Genomic DNA, 19,586 nt, shown 5'->3' on the forward strand with positions numbered 1-19,586 from the left:
ATATCTCAATTGCACTCCCGAAACGCTGCTGAAATTTTACTGAGCATTCATTGTATACATCAAGTAGATAAGCAGTATTTGCTTCATATTCCACTATGTATTTTTTTCTCTATTAACCAACAAAAGATATAAAGAGGACATTAACGGGAAAGGAAGACACTAAGCTGTGTCTATTTGCAGATGACTTGATACTTTACCTACAAGACAAAAATATTCTGCCAAAAAACTCTTAGAAGTGAAAAAGAAATTCAGAAAAGTGGCAAGATATAAATAAATGCAAAAAAAAATCAACAGTTTCATGTACACCAAAAATAAACCCAGCAAAATAAAATCAGGGAAACAATTTCATTCACAATAGCTTCAAAAAATTACGTACCTAGTTATCAAACTAAGCAAGGAAGTAAAAACTCTTTAGAGCTTTAAAGAAAGAATTTGAAGAGGACATTAGAAAATGGAAAAATGTCCCCCGTTCCAAGAGACATACAAATTGTATCATTAAAATGTTATATTATTGAAACAATATATAGATTTAATCCAATCCTTATTAAAATAACAGTATTCTTCACAGATCTAAATAAAACAACCTTAAAGTTTATACAGAACTGAAAGAAGTGTAGAGTAGCTGAAGCAATTTTGAGGAAAAAGGAAAGTTGGAGGCCTCACAATCCCTGACATCAAGTTATACTCCAAAACTATAATAATAAAACAGCATAACATGAGCACAAAATAGACACGCTGAACAGTGGAATAGAACTGAGGGTGCGGAAACAAGCCGTGTGCCTTCAATGTTTTGATTTTTGACAAACAGGTCAAAAACGCATGTTGGAGAAGTGATACCCTCTTTAACAAATAGTGCTAGGAAAACTGACTATGCAAGTGCAGAATACAATGTAGATCCTTATCTTTCACCCTGTACTAAAATCAAATCAAAAGTGATGAAAAAAATCTAGATATAAAAACAGAAACTTTGGGCTGAGGATAAAGCTCAGTGGCACAAGGGCCTGCCTGGCGAGCATAAGGTCTTGAGTTCAATTCCTGGTAGAAAAAAAATTTAAACATAAAAAATTAAAAATAGAAAATAGAGAAACTTTGAAACTGCTGGATGATAATACAGATCAAAGAACTGAAACCACAGGCACAAACAATAGCTTTCTGATCAGAACTCTGATGGCACAAGGAACAATGTAATAGAGTATAATGAACAGGGAAGTTAATTAGCCTAAGGTAGAGTGGGTTGGATAAAACAAAATGAGCACATTCACCAAAGTAAGAGCTAATTCAACTCATGCATTAAGCTTAAAATTAAAAAAGAAACACAGGAAGAAAGCTTTTATGCACAATACACCAGGACATGAAGGGAGAGGTAAGGACCCTTCTCCCAGAAGCAGGATCTTAGGCAGAGTATGCTAAGTTACCTGACAGCACCTCCCTAACTTTGGACTAAAAACCTTAAAAATGAGGACTAAATGCATTTCTTTACACTCAGTTTCCAAAAACTTAGAAATACAGACTAATCAGTTTCCAGCTAAGTAAGTGATTTTTTAAAACTCTACCAAGCTTCCTGTGCTTATCTGTATAAGACCAAAGAAAGCACATTGGTAATTCCACTTCTTGATTCCCATCATGGTGGCTGTCCACCAAGAGATATTTTTCTTCTTATTTCCAAAAAACACTCTCCTATCTCCCCTCTTTTCTTTGTGATTTCATTTTTCAACTTAGTGAAGTTACAAGCTCAGCTTTGTACAAAAGAAATTTCTTCACTAAGAATCAGTAAATATGACTACATCAAATAAAAGAAGCCTCCACACAGGAAAAGAAAATCAACAGAGTGAGGATACAACCTACAGAATGGAAAAAATATTTGTCAGCTACACTTCTACAATATGGAGTTGTCTCCTGTGTGAGAAACCAAAAGGGTAAATAAGGAGCAAAAGGATGATAGATACTGGGAAATAAGAAAGACTTGCTCAAATGGGAAGGGGAATAAGGTAGTGGGTATGGGGAAATAAAGGAAGGGGAAAGGGATGTTTTTAAATAACAGTGGGAGGGAAAAATGCAAACAAACATTATAAATTGGAAGAGGAAAAAGTGATGAAAGGAGGGAGGAATGGGGAAAAAAAGAATTAAGATATATTGGGTACAGACACAAATTCCACATTCACATTCCATGAATGTGATCATTATGAATGGAAAACACGTTCTAATGAAAAAAAGTTTTTCAAGAATGTGAGGCTAAAAATATAATATAAAAAATCAATCACTGAAGGTTGTTTTCAAACTGATAAACAAAATAGACAAATCCTCAGCCAAACTGAGCAAAACAGGGAAAAAAAGCCCAACCATTCCAATGCAATTAGAAATTAAAAAGACAACAGACACTGCAGAAATCCAGAAGGTTATCACTATTTCTAAAAGCCTGTACGCCAATAAATTGGAGGATCTAGAACAAATGGATAGATTTCTCAACACATACGAATTACCAAAACCAAACCTAGAAGCTATGTAAAAAACAGCAACAACAACAACAACAAAAAGAAACCCACTGATGAGTTCAATAACAGACAATGAAATGGAGGTTGCACTACAAAATCTACCAAGAAAAACCAAGGACCCGATGGATTAGCCAATAAATTCTGAAAGAACTTCAGGATAGATCTACTACCAACAATTCTCACACTGTTTAATAAAACTGAAATAGAATGAGGACTCCAAAAATCATTCCTGGAAATTAACATTAATTTAATTCCAAACCCAGACAAAGACCCAGTGAAAAAAAGAAAACTACAGATCTTCTTAATGAACATAAATACTACATTCCTCAACAAGTTACTGGCAAACAGAGTACAACTAACCATTGAAAAGATCATCCTGGACAGAGGATATAGCTCAGGGGCACAGAGCCTGCCTGGTAAGTGCAAGGTCCTAAGTTCAATGCCCAGTATCAAAAATGAAATAAAATAAAAATCATCCATCATGACCAAGTGGCCTTCAGCCCAAGATGCACAAATGGTTCAACATACATAAATCAGTAAAGAGAAGAAAGGGCAAAATTCACATGATCTTCTCAGTAGCGCAGGAAAAGCCTCTGACCAGAAGCCAACATCCACTCATCAGAAATGCCCTGAAGCTAATAGGTACAAAAGGACTTTATCTCAGTCTGATAAATGGCATTTACATCAAACATCCTATTAAATGGGGGAAAGCTGAAATTGTTCTCTAAAACTGGGAACAAAATGAAGATGTCCACTAGCACCTCTCCTGTATAGTGTACATTGTTAATTTCCTATCATCTTGTTTTGAAATTCTGTATTGTTTTTACTGGGTTTTGTTGTTTTGTTTTTGTTGGGGGGGTTATTCTCTTTAAAATAAAAACAATAAATAAGAAGGGAGTTTGGTGCTCAGATAAGAGATCAGAGATAGGAGGAGGTCAGGGATAGGAAGAGAAAGGAATCTAAAATGATCAAAGTGTATCATACGCATGCACCAACTACGCAAAACTGGCACCACTATTCTGTATTGTAAACATGAGCCAATAAAGCAAGTTCTACCTGCAAGTAATAAAAATAATATTTTGCTTTTTATTATTCAGAGTCATTATTTACTTTAAGGTATTAAAAACATTTTAAAATTTGAAATATTTTTCTGTTTTATTAAATTTTACAATGCTGAGAAAAATAGCAGATGCTATTTTTAGCTTTGTGATCTTTCAACTTTCCTCACAATAGAGGAAAAAAATGCAGGCAAGATAGAGTGGTTTTGATCACATCATTATTTACCATCATATCTTGACCCATACTTGTTGCTATGGTTGCGTTTTTGTGTCTCTAAGGACATTGCCTCCTTTGCAGCATCTTTCAGGATTTTTGCCCAAGTCCATTACAAAGAACACTCATTAGTGATGTCTGAACATGGGTCACAAAGGACCTACCCATTTATTTATTTAGTTTCAGGGTTAGCAAATAAATCATATTGGTGCAAAAGGCCCTCTCTCTGCCCAGAGAAATCATAATATTGATACTTTGACAGCAAGATAATTTTAAAATAGTATCTTCTTTTCACCAAAAGAGAGCTGAAATATGTTTCCTAGCCAAAGAATGGACCAAAATTCCTGGATAGAAAGTCTTTCCAGTGTATTGCAGATGAAAAACTTACCTCTGCAAGAGCAGTCAGAATAAACAGGAAGTGGAAGGATCATGTACCTCAACAGAACAAAATCCTTTGTTAGCCTTTGCTGTTAGGTTCTCTTCCTCAAATTCACCTTTAGGACTCATCTAAAAATCAGCTGAAGCTGCTGCTAACTCTAGGAAGAGTAAGTACAGTGGCTATTCCATTAATGTCAAGAATGGTAAATCTGTAAAATGATTTTCTCTGACACTGACAAAGTACATTATTCCTGCAGTTTTGTTAAACATAAAGATCTGACAGATGCAAGTATTCTGTTAAACTTTCTGTAAACTTAAAAACTAAGATTATTAATGAATGAAATGAATGAAGGATACTTTGGAACAAGGGCTGTCACAGGGAGGGTGTGGAAACAAGCATATTACCAGGTAATAGTTCTAGGAGCTACTGGTTCAGAAGAAATGGATTGGAAACAGTATCATTCCCTTCGATTAAAATTTTCCTTTCTACTTATTACACTGTGGCCCTATATCTCCTAGGAATGTTGTAAGTCTTCAGAAAAAGTTGTTGGTTCTCCTTTCCAGTAATGATGATGAATAAAACTTCTGATTTAACTGCCTATAATTAAAAGCTGATTCAGCTCTGATCTCTTCAGAAAGTGGCTATTTTAAATGAATAAATGGCAGCCATTCATCCAACATGCTAATTGAATTTTTAGAAAAATATAAAGCACTAAAATGCACTTAAAGAGATGTAAAAAATATTTACAATATATTTTAAAATGAATAGCAGGTGAATTGCATATTAATGTGTGATAATTCCTTGACTTCTTGATTGAATATACTATGGAAAGATGCTTCCAGAAGGCAAATATTATCACCAATAAAAACACAACTATTTATCTGCTCCAGAGATAAAACAAGGACGAGGTGACAGCTTGGAAGGTAATAACATAAACATAGAAGGTGATGCTTTCATGACATGCATTTACTCACTGGGCAAAAACTCTTGTTCCAGACCAAAAAAAATATTTGTTTATGTTAAATACAGGTGCATATAGGATATGAGTAATTAAAGTTAATGACAAAGTTGTTTAAAAATAAAGCCCGCACTCTCCATCTCTCCCTTGCTTCCTCCTTGGGTGTGGTGAGGAAGAGAGGGGAGAAAAAGAGAATTGAGATGTGTTATGTACATGTACCAACTTCCCACAGGAAATGTAAACAGTTTGTATGGCATGTGTACTAGTAAACTACAATAAACAATAAAAATAAATAAGTAAAGAGAAAATGAAGTCCAATTAAGGTACAAGCTAACTGCATGTGTGTGCCTACAATTCGGGTACAGATGGCTTTTTGTTGTTATTTTGTTTTTTCTAGAAATTTAACCCCAGTCTTTTTTTATGCTTCTGAGACAATGTCTTTCTAAATTGCCCAGGCTGGGCTAGAACTTCTTACCTTGTTTCTGTTTTCCACAGTGCTTGGGACTCCAGGGGTGTAACTACATGCCCCACTTAAACATATGTACTCTCCTGGACCAATAATTCTTACACACTAGCTATAAATTTAGAGATATATTGGTTTCTGCAGATATCTCAGTAGAAAAAAGGCGACAATATTCTCTGCTTTCTACTAATTTATTTTCTCAGAGGAACTGGTAAAACGGAAGCAGCTATTACTTGTCACAGGCAGAGAAAGGAGCAGTGAGACATCAGAGTTTTAGAAGATGCTCCAATAGAAATAATGCTCACACTGATAATCACAGGTAAGTAGCTGCACACAGGCAGTACATGCAGGGCATATTTAGTACTTTAAATTTTATTTTGAACTTGATGGTAGTGATAAATAGATGTTGGAGTACCTTTCATACTTAACTAAATAGGCTGAAAGTGTAAAAGAAATATGGTTTTCCCTAGCTATTTATTGGTGGATCAAACATTTCTTTGTCTACAGCCAATTGTATAATCCAGTGGACACTCCATAAATTGTACAGAAGCCAAGAAATCAAAGGTAAAGCAGAGGAATAAGACAGCAAGATGGAAGTTGCACTTTAGAGCACAAAACCACCCACAGAAACGCGTGCTTGATCATCATGGCAATATGTGAAATGCAAATTAGGGATGGTTCATGGCAGCTTGAGCATGGAGTCTGCATGAATTACAACATATTTACGTTCCAGTAAGAGCCATATCTAAGGTAGAAGAGAAAAAATGACTACATGAACTATTCACCTTTAGATTACTGAAGAAATCTTAGTCATAAAAAGATGTCAGAACATTGGGGAATCTCAAGATATTATAAGTCAAAACTAATGACATGGGGAAATCTAGTCAGATATAATTACAAATGTAAAGTAAAAAGGCAAATTGGAACGGTTTCTTTAATATGTTTAAAATTATATCACAAACTGTCAAAACAATAAACTAAAACAAGTGACTGCGTAGCCAAGATTACTAATGTATTGACAATATTCATAACTACTTATAGAAGAAACTGTGAATTTGCTGTCTAGCAGTCACTGTTTATAGGCTGTCTGGATTTCATGCTAGTCTTTGCAAGTAACATATCTCTAAATTTTACAGAAGGACTGATAAAATTCCCTTGTCAGTGATGGGAAACCACACAATAACAACCTTCATTCTCTTGGGACTAACAAATGACCCTCAACTTCAGATTCCAGTTTTTGTGTTTCTATTTTTCACTTACACGTTAAGTATAACTGGGAACCTGGCCATCATAGCTCTCACTTCATTTGACTGCCATCTCAAAACACCCATGTACTTCTTTCTACAAAATTTTGCCTTATTAGAAATTTCGTTTACTTCTGCTTGTATCCCTAGATATCTGTACAACATAGCCACAGGTGATAGGTCAATTACATACAGTGTCTGTGTTATTCAGGTGTTCTTCACAGATATTTTTGGAGTAATAGAATTCTTCCTTCTGGCCATAATGTCCTATGACCGCTATGTGGCCATCTGCAAGCCCCTGCACTACGTAACCATCATGAACAGAAGAGTGTGCAGGAATCTCGTCCTCGGCTGCTGGCTGGCAGGCTTGATGATCATACTCCCACCACTCACCCTGTTCCTAAATTTGAAATTTTGTAACTCAAATATTATTGATTATTTCTTCTGTGATGCATCTCCTATCTTGAAGATCTCATGCTCAGACACATGGCTCATAGAGCAGCTGGTGATTGTCTGTGCCGTGCTGACCTTCATTCTGACCCTCGTGTGTGTGGTTCTGTCCTACGTACACATCATCAAGACCATTGTGAGATTCCCATCTGCCCAGCAAAGAAAAAAGGCCTTTTCCACCTGCTCTTCCCACATGATTGTGGTTTCCATCACCTATGGGAGCTGTATCTTCATCTATGTCAAGCCTTCAGCGAAGGAATCTGTGGCCATCAATAAGGGTGTGGCAGTGCTAATGACGTCCATTGCTCCTATGATGAACCCATTCATTTACACTCTGAGAAACAAGCAAGTTAGGCAAGCCTTCAATGACTCACTCAAAAAACTTGCACTGATCTCAAAGAAGAAAGAGATTTTTTAAGCATAGAAATAAAATATCAACCAAGCAAAGCCCGCTAAACTCCACCTGTTTGTCTTGATCTGATCTCAGTTTAGATAACTTGTCTCAAACATTTGCTGCTCCCAGAACAATCTCTGACATAAGTTCACTTCTTTAACTGTAAAAAGTCCCTTTAAGCATAAGTTCCACCCAAAATAGTACATTTTTTGTTCATCAATGCCTAATTTTGCCTTCAATCTAGCTAATAAAATTGAAAATAAACCAAATTAAAACTAGTAAAATCCAATAAAAGAAAAAGCATTCCAGCAGTTACTTTCACTCATGGACAGAATACACCGTGAGGATTCATTTTCCCACTGTTATTACCTCATCCTTCAAGAGTTATTAAATATTTTTACAACTTTTTTGAGGTACTCATTACAGAATTCAATAAATATTAACACATCAAGACCCTACGAAAACATCACCAAAATCAAACAGCACGCCTATCCATCACCCCAAATCTTCCTTGTGCCTTTTGTAATATTACCTGCCAGCCCTCCCCATGCACCTGTTGCCACCCACCCGCTAATCTGCTTTTCCTCATAATCCAATAATATACATTTATCTACAATTGCATATAAAGTCAACTGTGTAATGTTTTATCCTATGACATTTCACTCAGAATAGTTATTTTGAGGTTCACTCATATTATTATGTGCATGATTAGTTAACATTAACTTTCATTGGTGAGTAGTATCCACTGTATCCAATGCCAAAAATTTGTTTATTGATTCACTGTCTGGATTTTTGTTCTTTCCCAGAGTTTGACTCTTACAAATAAAGGCTCTATACATGCTCGTGTACAATTCTCTGTGTGAGCATATATTTTTTCTTTATTAGATAAATATCTAAGAGTGAAATGGCCATATCATATTTGGTTCTTTTAAATTTTTCAGTTTTATACCAAGTGTGTGTCTTCTCATTGTGGTTTTAGCTTGAAATCCCATAAATGCTAGTGACACTGCCCACCTTTCCATGTGCTTAAATGCCATCCGCATGTCTTTCCTCATGAAATGTCCATTCAAATATTTTGTTGAATTTAGTTGAGCTTTTATCTACTGTTTTTCCTGTGCTGGATCAAACCCAGTACCTCATGAATGTCAAGAAACTACCCTACCACTGAGATACGTCTCTAGTCCTTGGCGTATACCTTCTTATTACTGGTGCATGAAAGTTCTTTTTAGTTTTATGTTACTGCACATTAGTTATACAGAATGCTGGGTTTCATTTTGGCCTATTTGTAAATGCATATAATATGCTTTTTTTGCCCTTTTTCATTCTTTTTTCTTCTCCTTCTCTGTCCTTCCCCCGATCCCTTTTCCCTTCTTTAAAATCCACCTCTGCTAGTTCCTTCTATATTGTGGTATTTTATCGTCTATATGCTTTGTAAGGATTTTCTCCCAGTCTATTACGTCATCAGTTTCATTTAGCAATTCTTTTCAAAGAACAGATATTCTTAATTTTAACTGCATACTTTTCATCAGTTTGTTCTTCCTACAGACCATTCTTATAGAGCTATGTCTAAGAAAGCTCAGACTAACCTACTCACCACAAAGAATTCCCTCTATCTTTTCTTTTGTAAGTTGTATAATCTGAGGTTTGACATTTAAACCTATGATTCATTTGTGCTAAATTTTGTATGCAGTGTGAGGTCCTAATCAATGCTCTTGTTATGCACAGGGATAGCCAACATTTCCATCATCATTTGTTCAAAAGTCTACTCTATCTCTAATAAATTACTTTGCTCTCTTGATTAAATTACTTGATCATAATTACTGGATCTCTTTACATTCATTCTTAATCATTACCCTTGATTTATTATTCTATCTTTATACCAAGTCACTGTTTTGATTATTGTAGTTTTATAATAAGTATGAAATCAGTGCTACTTCTCCAAAGTTGTTCTCCTTTTTCAAAGCTATTCTGGCCACTCTTGTTTCTTTGCATCTACATAAGAATTTTAGAATCACCTTGTAAATTCTACCAAAAACAACAAAATCTTCTGGAATTTTTGTTGGATTTCTTTTAAACTGTAGATCAATTGGAGGAGAGGCAGAACTTAATAATATTGTTTCCCACCCCAAAACTTTAGTAAGGTCTTTTTAATTTCCATGACACTTTGTAGTTTTCACTGGAAAATCCATATCATTTGTTTGATATCATGTATATTCATATTTTTATGATCATGTACATATGTTTTATTTTCAATCCCTTATTCTTCATTCTTAGTATGTAGAACTGAATTGATTTTATGTATTTCATAGATCTTCTATCCTGCAATGTTGCTAAAAATCACTAATCACTAAAATAGTTTCTGTCTTTAGTGTTCCATCATTGTATATCCAAACAATTTTGTATACAGATTTTATACTTAAATAATCATGTAACCAGCAAGTAAGGAGAATTTTATTTCTCCTTTCCAATATGGAAGGCTTTTACCCTTTTTCTCACTTCACTCTCTGGCAAAGATCTCTAACACTATTATTGAGTAAATACTGTAAGAGCAGACATTCTTTCATCATAAATTTGATGGCAACTGTCTCATGGATGCCTTTTTCAGGTTGAGTGAACTCCCTTATATTACTAATCTGGTGAAAGATTTATGTTAAGCTCCATCTTTTTACTTTAATCTATTTGGGTTTTACAGTTAAAATAGATTTCTTGTGCACAGTAGTCAGTTGACTTTTGATTTTTTTTATCCAAGACAACAATCTTTACTTTTGTAACTTGGTTATTTTGATCATTTACTAGTATAATTTTTATCTAAATATAAATCCATAATCTTGCTACTTGTTTTCTGTTTATCTCATCTATTTTTTTTCTTCTTTTTTAAGGATCACCCCAACCTCTTCTGGACTTAAAGATTTGTATTGAGAAGTCCACTGTAATTCTAATAGGTTTTTCTTGGTAAGTAATTTATTACTTTTCTCTAACAGCTTTTATTTTTTTTTTGTTTTGTTTTGTTTTGTTTTTCTCTGGTATCGGGAACCAAACTCAAGACCCTGTGCTTGCCAGGCAGGCGCTTTGCTGCTGAGCTACATCCCCAGCCCTTCTAACAGCTTTTAAGACTCAGTCCTTCATAGAACTTCTGGGATTTTGACTATGGGGTGCTTCGGAGAGATTCTTTGCTGATTGTGAAGATTGAGGGTTCTATATGCCTCAGTTATCTGTAAGTTAAATACTTTCCTCATATTTAGAAAGTTTTCTGCTATTATATTTGTAAAGATTTTTTTTTGTGCCACTTGTGCTGTCCTCTAACTGTTCACTATTCCAATTAACTTAGTCCTCTTTGCCTCATCTGGAAGCAGTTGGATCCACTCTTTATGTTCTCTTGATTTAATCTCTGCATATTGTCCTCACATTGTCGTTTCTTCTGCTCATACTTTCTTTAGATTTATAATCTTTTGAATTTCTGTTTAGGGCCTTCTCATGGACTCTGATTCTTTTCTCTACAGGACATTCATGTTTTGTATCACTTTGTTTAGCTCAGCTAGATTTTTATTAGTGACTTCTGTAAATGCAGTGACCATTTTGTCTATTTGACCCAAATCTATTTAGATATATTTTCTTTGAACTTGCTAAGCACATTATTGACCTGTTTTGTTATCTCCTCTGTTGACCATTTGAATAACTCACTTTTGTGTCTTTTGATTTCCTTCTCCTCAATCCCCTATGGATCAGCTTTGGGGGAACTGTGCAGTTGTTTTGGAGGCATTCATTGCCTGTCTTCTCATGTTTCTGTATTGTTTGTTTGTTTGTGCTAAGGTTTGTGGGTTGGTTATGGTGGAAAACATTCTTACTAGTATGGAGACCTCTACAGTTAGTGCTACTTTCCAGTGATATACTCTGAGCACTGTTAACTATGGGCCTTTGCCTCTGTCCCAGAATCCTAGCACCTGCATTTACTTGGAAGGGGAGGATGCAGTGTATTTGGCTCAGTGCCCAGTTGTCTGGGAATAGGCCTCAGTATTGCTAGTGACACCAAAGCAATCCAGATACTGGCGTACAGAGAAAATCACCTGATAACAGCAATATCACCTTGAGTATAGTAATAAAATCAGCAACAGTAACATCAGCAAAGACAGACTGGATATTGACATACCCTAAGAACCAATAATATATATTTAATTCTAGAAGAGAGATGAATAGTTATGGTATAAACACTAAGACAAACCAAATATTGACCTAAGGTAAAATGTCCATTATGTGGAAGTCTACTTCCACTAGCAATAGGATGATATTTGAAAATATAACATAGAATTAACTGTCTTATGAATAATTATGGTATAAACACTAAGACAAACCAAATATTGACCTAAGGTAAAATAGCCATTAAATGGAAATTTACTTCCACTAGCAATAGGATGATATTTGAAAATATAACATAGAATTAAGTATCCAAGTATTCATAAAATTAATATTTGTACTAGTGCACATAGAAATAGTAAAGATAGGAAAAAAATTTCAATATTAATCAATAGAAAATGAGAACAAGGAGATAAAAATGAGGTAGGGAATCTCATTGAGAAATAAAAGGAAATTATAGCATTAGGTAACAGTAACAGAAAAGAACAAATAAGAATAAAAGAGAAAAGACGGAGTAAAATAATGGGAAGAAAGAAAAGAGAAGAGAAAGATAAGAGAAAGAAGGAAAAAAGAAAATAATAAAAGCCACAGATCTCAAAAATCCAATAGAGGAAAAAGAAAGGGGGAAAAAATGAGTCCATAAATTTAAAAAAATAAAAAATTCCTCTGTGCTTTTGAATGAGTGGTTTATTTTCAGGATCTGCTGTCCTGAAATCCATCAAGTCACAATTTTCTCCCCCTGACTTTATGGCCTAGGGGTTTCTGAGGTTCTCTCCATACTCCAGGGCCCCCTTTGTTCATACACCCCACACTGTGGCACTCTTTCAAGCCATGGCAGAGCCTTGCTCATGTTGGTAGGTGGGCAAAGCAATCATCCCTCTGCTCTCTGCAGGATACAGGCTGCAGGACAAGGATTCAAGCAGACTGCTGGATTTAAAGGCAGCACTTTCAGCCTCTGAAAGCCACACTTGCTGAGCCTGGTTTTTCACTATGGACTTCGGAGTCTGTGTCATTTCTGACTTGAGTTTAAACTTCTCAGTGAGTCTATGTCTACCCTGCACCCTCTCCAAGGCTGTCACTCACCCAGTGCCTGCAACAAGATAACACTGCAAACCCCGAAGTAGAGTTATTCTGTGGCTCAGTTTTAAATATTTAAAATATTTCCTAAAATAGTGCCTGATTAAACATGCTTTGGCAATATGGCAGATTCCACACTGGGTTTTGTCTTCAACTGTAGCCTTTCATAAAAGAATCACTTTCAAAGTAAAACTCCACACTGTTTTTGTAGTTTACAAGAGCTGTGGGGATTTTTGTGGGACTAGCACTGCTGGCCAGGTCTGTAATATCTCCCTGGGTGTACCTCCTCTCCCCAGGCACTGGCCTCACTCATGATCAGGCCAGTCTGTTGGTTGGCACCTCTGTGGCTCTCTTCCAAGGAGATGAAAAGATAAAGCCAGCTTAGGGTTGATGGGTGGCTGCTGGCAGGGTTTGAAATCCACAGGCACAGGGTTGGTCAGGGGTGAAAGCACACAGAGAGAAGCTGCAGTGTTATCCGGGCCACACAGGGTATGGGTGCTACCTGTCAATACTGGGGCTACGCAATCAATACTGCGGATGTAGTTTCCCAAGTAATATTGGGACTGATCTCCAACAAAGACTCCTGCTTTGATGAAGGAAGACTTGTAGCACAGACACACATGAGGAGTGGATTTACTGATCCCACTGTTTATTAAAGAGCACACTGTATTAAATATTTAATGAGACAAAGGTGTTCTGTACTAAATGAGAACAAGGCATTCTATGAGAAAGGAAGTCAAAAGACAGTTCAAGGAAAGTGCACGTTCCACTTGAGCTGATATGGTTGAGGACAGCTGAGCTGATAGTATTGGGGACAGCTTGGGAAGCAGCACAGAAAACGTCTCCCACATCCTGTAGCTGTGAAGCCGTGGCCTCCCTCCAAGTCATGCTATGTTCCAGCTCAGAGTCTTTTAGCTGACCCTTCAGGAGACCCTTCAGGACGGACTACATTGCTGCTTAGAAGTAAAGTGCTTCATGTACACATTTTCCGTACCGACTTCCACATTTCCCCCCTTTTTATTGTTATTATTAACAATAGTTGCTGGGAAAACGTTGAGTTGGGCCCCAGCCAGAAGTCCCACCATAGCTATGGTTTGTTCTTGAGGTTGCCTCCTGCAGAACAAACGTCATAAATCAGTCACAAAGTTAAGCAAATACGTAACAACCATCCTTTGGTAATAAGTATCATCGGTATGCAAATACGTAGTCCTGAAATCCATATGATGAGTGCTGTTGCTCAGTCAGCAGCAAGCCAGGATCCTAAAAGCATCAGCATGTGTGCTCATCCACTTTATTCACCAGATCTGGCACCCTGTGACTTTTGACTCTCCTCCAAGGTCAACATAACTATTGAAGGTAAATGCTTTGGATAGATGCAAGACATTGAGGCAGCCCTGACAGCGTGACTAAAGATACTCATGAAAGAGCTCCACAACTGCTTTTTTAATAGTTTGTACTTATTTTTAAAAACTCATATTTTTAAAGTGTGATTTACAAACACTCCAACAGATAAGTTAGATTCTGTATTAGTTTGCCAAGTTCTATTAATGATGCACTTTCAATTATATAAAATATTCTGTATTCACTGGGATAATAAAATTTTTAATCTCAATATTTTTCTTATATTTATGATTTATTTTATAGCAGTAATATTTTTATTATAGTAAAATTGTGGTGAATTATATGTTTTAAGTGCAAAGCTAGTATCATATTCTTTGAACAACTTCTGTATTCTTTGGACAAATTACTCTTTTTATATATTGCTAGATTTAATTTGTTATTTGTAATTTTCTAATATTTTATTTAGGATATGATGTTTATGGTCATGTGAGGTTGGTCAGTAATTTTCTTTCTTTTCCTGTTCTTCAGAGGTTTAGATATTCTGGTTATTCAAGATTATTGTGAACCTTTTTTTTTTTTTTTTTTTTTTTTTTTTTTTCCGGTACCGGGAACCGAACTCATGACCTTGTGCTTGCCAGGCAGGCGCTTTGCCACTGAGCTAAATCCCCAGCCCCCTATTGTGAACCTTTAAAATGAGTATGTTTTATCTTTTTCTATTTTTTTAAGATTCTGTGAAAGATAGAAGATATTTGGAGCTGTTTACTTGGAATGGTATTTACCCTCAGAACCAATATTGTAAAAATTTTCATTATAGATATATTTGTTTTTCATAAATATGGAAATTAAATTTGAATTGATACTGAGTCATTTTGCTGAGATGTGATTTTCTAGGAGATTGCCAAGTATATATCCCAATTCATTTGCATAAACGTTTAGACTGTCATTTCACTTTGTTTTGATGAACCTGGGAACTTTATGCAAAAAAGTGCTTTGACTCCTGTGCTTTTATGTCTTGAGATCAGTTTTTGTCCCCAATATTGTTTTTTCTCGCAGCTGTTTTAGCTATGTTACACCTTTTGCAATTTTATATAAATTCTAGAATCAGTTCATCAATCTGTACAGAAAACTTGCTGGGAATTTGATTGAGATTATACTGAAACTTTAGGAAAACTTGAGGAAAATTAACATCTTCATGATATTAAGTGTTTCGACTGATGAATAGAGTGTGATTTCTTCATTAACTTAAGTGTTCTATAATTTCTATAAGTCATAGTTTGTAGCTTTCTGTGTACAGATATTTTGTAGCTTTGGTCAGATTAATTCCTCAGTATTTTGTATTTCTGGAGTAATTGTTGATAATACTGTATTATAATGTCCATTTTTTGGTTATTTGTTGCTAATACATAGAAATACATTTTATTTTTGTATATTGATCCTGTGTTCCACACTTGCAAAATTGACCCAATGATTCCAGTAGTTCTAAAGATTCCACATGATTTCTTTCTTATTTCAGTTTTTACTTTTCATTAGTGCATGTTTATAATATACAATGGTTACATTTACCTTGGGGAGTTGGTGCATGTACATAACACATCTCAATTCTTTTTTTCAACCCCTTTGCCTTCCTTCCCTCCCTCTTCATCCATAGATCAATCCCCTTCTCTTTTATAAAGATCTATTTCCCTACTTCCTATTATCTATCTTTTATCTTACTCTTTACTTATACTTTAGGTTTCTCATATAAGAGACACGTGATATTTAAGCTTATGCATTTGATTTATTTCACTTCACATTATGGCTGCCAGGTACATCCATTTTCCTACAAATGACTTAAGTTTATCTTTTTTCCTGCACAGTAGTACTCCACTGTGTATAAATAACACATTTGCTTTACACATTCATCTGCTGATGGATATATAGGTTTCTTCCAAGATTTAGCTATTGTAAATTGTGCTGCTATAAATATGGGTATGCATGTATCACTATAATATGATGACTTTAATTCTTTCAAGAAGATACCTGAGTCAAGTGGAATTTCTAGTTTCAGTTCTTTGAAGAATCTCCGTACTGGTTTCCATAGTGGCTGTACCAGCTTATATTCCCTTTTCTCTGCTGTCACACCAGCGTTTGTAATCATTTGATTTCTTGATGGCAGCTATCCTTTCCTAGAGCAAGGTGCAATCTCAGTGTTGTTTCAATTTGCATTTCTCTAATGGCCATGGATAGTGAATGCTCTTTATGTATTTATGGGCCATTTGGGCTTCTTCTTTTGAGAAGTGTGTATTAATTTCACTTGCCCACTTTTTGATTGGGTTTAGAGGATTGGGAAAATTTTTGCTAGCTTTCCTCAGACAGAGTTCTACCACCTAAAATATATAAAGAACTAAGAAAAAATTATACTCCACATGATTTTCTACATAGACATTCCTGTGTCAGTGAATGAAAAGGATGCCTATCCCCATTTCTATACTGGATGCCTGATTTTTTTGCCTTATTCATGGGCTAGAGTCTACAGTACAACATTAAACAAATGTGGTAACAGAAGGCATTATATTGTCCCTGACCTTAGATTGAAGGTATTACATTTTTCAACGTTTTATTATTATCAAAGCCAATATATAAATTCTCTTTTTTGGTTATGTTTCTTTTTTTCAGGTTCATAGAAGTAATACCATAGGGGCTGGGCATTTAGCTCAGCGGCACAGCGCCTGCCTGGCAAGTGCAAGGTCATGAGTTTGATTCCCAGTACTGGAAAAAAAAAAAAAAAAGAAGAAGAAGTGATACCGTATTGTTGGTATTCTTTATATATTTGATAAATCTGCTAACTTAGAATATGTTCAGAAGATGTCCATGATGATAAAATACAGTTTTTAGGCAATGTGCATATCAGCGCCAGATAATGCTAGACAATGACAAAATCAATGACATAAATACCAATTATTAACTCTTCACATTTTTCCTTCAGTTATGAATGTGTAACTTCAAACAATGGAGCTAGAAATATAAATCAAGACTCAGAAATATTTGTATTCTGATGTGCTTCAAAGTCTTTGATATTTCTCCTGTATAGTATAGGAAAAGTTATTTTGTTTTTTGGGGGTTTTTTTTTGGTTTTTCTCCGGTACCGGGAACCAAACTCACGACCTTGCGCTTGCCAGGCAGGCAGGCGCTTTGCTGCTGAGCTAAATCCCCAGCCCCAGTATAGAAAAAGTTAGAAAGATAAATGTAGAATAAAAGTAGCTATTAGTAATTTTGAAATCATTCTTAGTTTTTATTATTGATTACCTGAAATTTTACTTATTTTAATTAAATGTATAATAAAGAAGGAAACTAGGCCCTGGCAATCTTCCATCCACGGTAGAAAGTATGGGACAAATACAGGAAGGACAGACACATGCAGTACCTAACCATCTGGCTGTAGAGCTGCGTGTTGAGTTGTGTTGGTTGTGACTGTTGCATCTCCCATTCTCTGAGGACACTGGTCCCATTACTGCATTCTTTGGGACTTCTGCCAAATTCATTACCCAGATTCCTTAATGATTTTTTAAATTGGGTCACCAAGGTGCTTCTTATTATGCATTTCACAAAATGTCTCTCTCCATCTACTGGAAGCACAGTATCAACACTTTCAAAATCAGAGAGAGCTCTTAATATCCCAGAAAATATGAAAAAAGTGTTGGCAATGTGTTGGAGATAAACATCTCACTACAGTATCATGAGGAAGTGGTCGTTCATGAGCAAGAGTAGCCAGAAGTTGAAACACAAGCTTCCACTAACAAGATCCACTCCCCCTAGCTTTCGGCAGGAGCACTGTTCCTCATCCACAGGAAGGTACTACTGATGCTCAGAAGAGTAAGTTACATTTCTGGATTTCATTATTTTTGTGTTTGAAAGTTGCAATCAGAATTTCTTCAGAGAAGATTTGATATGTAGTTAGCAATACCAGTGGTGTGTATCGCTCTTTGAAATATGTAAAAGAAGGAAGTTTATATCTGGGATGTATTTTTTGTAGTAAACAAGACCCCTGAGTATATAACTTAGCCAAGATAATATACAGTGTGTGTCATCTATATTGTCCTCTGGCATAAACTCATCTTTTACTTCAAAGTGAAGGCAGTGCATGGTAATATGACAAATTATGTCTAAATGTGACTCATTAAATAATGCTGATATGTGAATCGATGGCCTTTGCAATCTTAATCTTTTTAATCTTTCAAAGAAAAATAGAGAAAATAGAAATAAACAGCAGTTACAGTTGAGTTTCAATAATTTTCTCAAACACTGTTTCCAAGTACTTGTAGAAAAGGAAAGTATTGCAAAAGGAAGAGAAAACATTTTAGAACAAAGGATTCAACCCAGGGTGAACAGAACTCTCTAAGTGTGTGTGTGTGTGTGTGTGTGTGTGTGTGTGTGTGTGTGTGCGCGCGCGCGTGTGGTTTCCACATACTGAACTAACTGCTGGAAAGAGCTGAGGAGCCGGGCTGGGCAGGAGTCCAGCTGGCCTGTAGAGGTAATCCTTTAGTACATCTCAATTTGATCTACTTTCCCCTATAATCATTGAGAGCATCATGGGACTCCCCAGAAGCACAGGAATTGTCATTCTTCATGATAGCAACTGCATACTTTCTGGAGTTTGCTGCAGATGAGACGCATTTAGTGACGACCTTGCCCCAAGTCTAAAGGAAGCAAAGATTTTAAAGAAACAGAATTATTCACATGACAGTGTAACTGGAGGCTCTGCAGAACATTTATATAAGCAAATCTGATTTATGTAAGCAAATATCAACCCCAGAAACATTGATTCCAAATTTAAAGTACTTTAATCGGTGACTGGTGGGAAAAATTGTGGAAAATCCATAGGCGCAAAGTTAGAAAACAAATTCCATAAACATTAATGTGTCTCAGAAAGACAAACAGAAAGACCATAGGTGGCAACAATGAGAAGAGGACAACTTTTCTGCCTAAACAATAACCCAAGTGTCTGTGTTTCTTGGTTTGGGTGAGCAGGCAGAAAATAGATGTTACAAGAAGATCCACGAGATCTTTTAAAGTACATAGCATGTGACAAATTATATATGCAGCTGCACAAATTCTTTTTGGAGAGAGCAGTGCAACCAGTTTAATTTGGAAAAAGATGCCAAATGGAATCTGCATATAATGCTTAACCTAAAGACTTCATTAATCCATTGCCATATTCCATTTTCCCCTTCATATTTACTGAAAGGACAAAAATCAGCATGAGATGTCCAAACAAGTGGGTAATAAGAAGCCCATTTTTACAAAGTAAGCTTATTGAAATGGGTTTTAAAAGATATCAGAGTAATCAACTTCATGCTTTGACTGTGTGGATGCAGATACATTACAGACAGTCTTTAAAGCCCCACT

The 19,586-nt window shown here is 35.7% G+C and overlaps 1 protein-coding gene across 1 annotated transcript; it reads left to right on the forward strand.

Annotated features, from left to right (window-relative positions):
- Positions 1-6,728: 6,728 nt before the first annotated feature.
- Positions 6,729-7,676, forward strand: LOC102023438 (olfactory receptor 6C2-like). Its single transcript, XM_005397506.1, has one exon. The coding sequence runs from the start codon at positions 6,729-6,731 to the stop codon at positions 7,674-7,676; it is 948 nt and encodes a 315-aa protein (XP_005397563.1).
- Positions 7,677-19,586: the final 11,910 nt, after the last annotated feature.

Source organism: Chinchilla lanigera, unplaced genomic scaffold (assembly GCF_000276665.1).
Source record: "Chinchilla lanigera isolate Chin_1 unplaced genomic scaffold, ChiLan1.0 scaffold00057, whole genome shotgun sequence".
Lineage (NCBI taxonomy): Eukaryota > Metazoa > Chordata > Mammalia > Rodentia > Chinchillidae > Chinchilla > Chinchilla lanigera.

What these genes read in the sequence shown, in the direction of transcription:
- LOC102023438 (XM_005397506.1), top strand. Translation starts at nt 6,729, where the DNA reads ATGGGAAACCACACAATAACAACCTTCATTCTCTTGGGACTAACAAAT.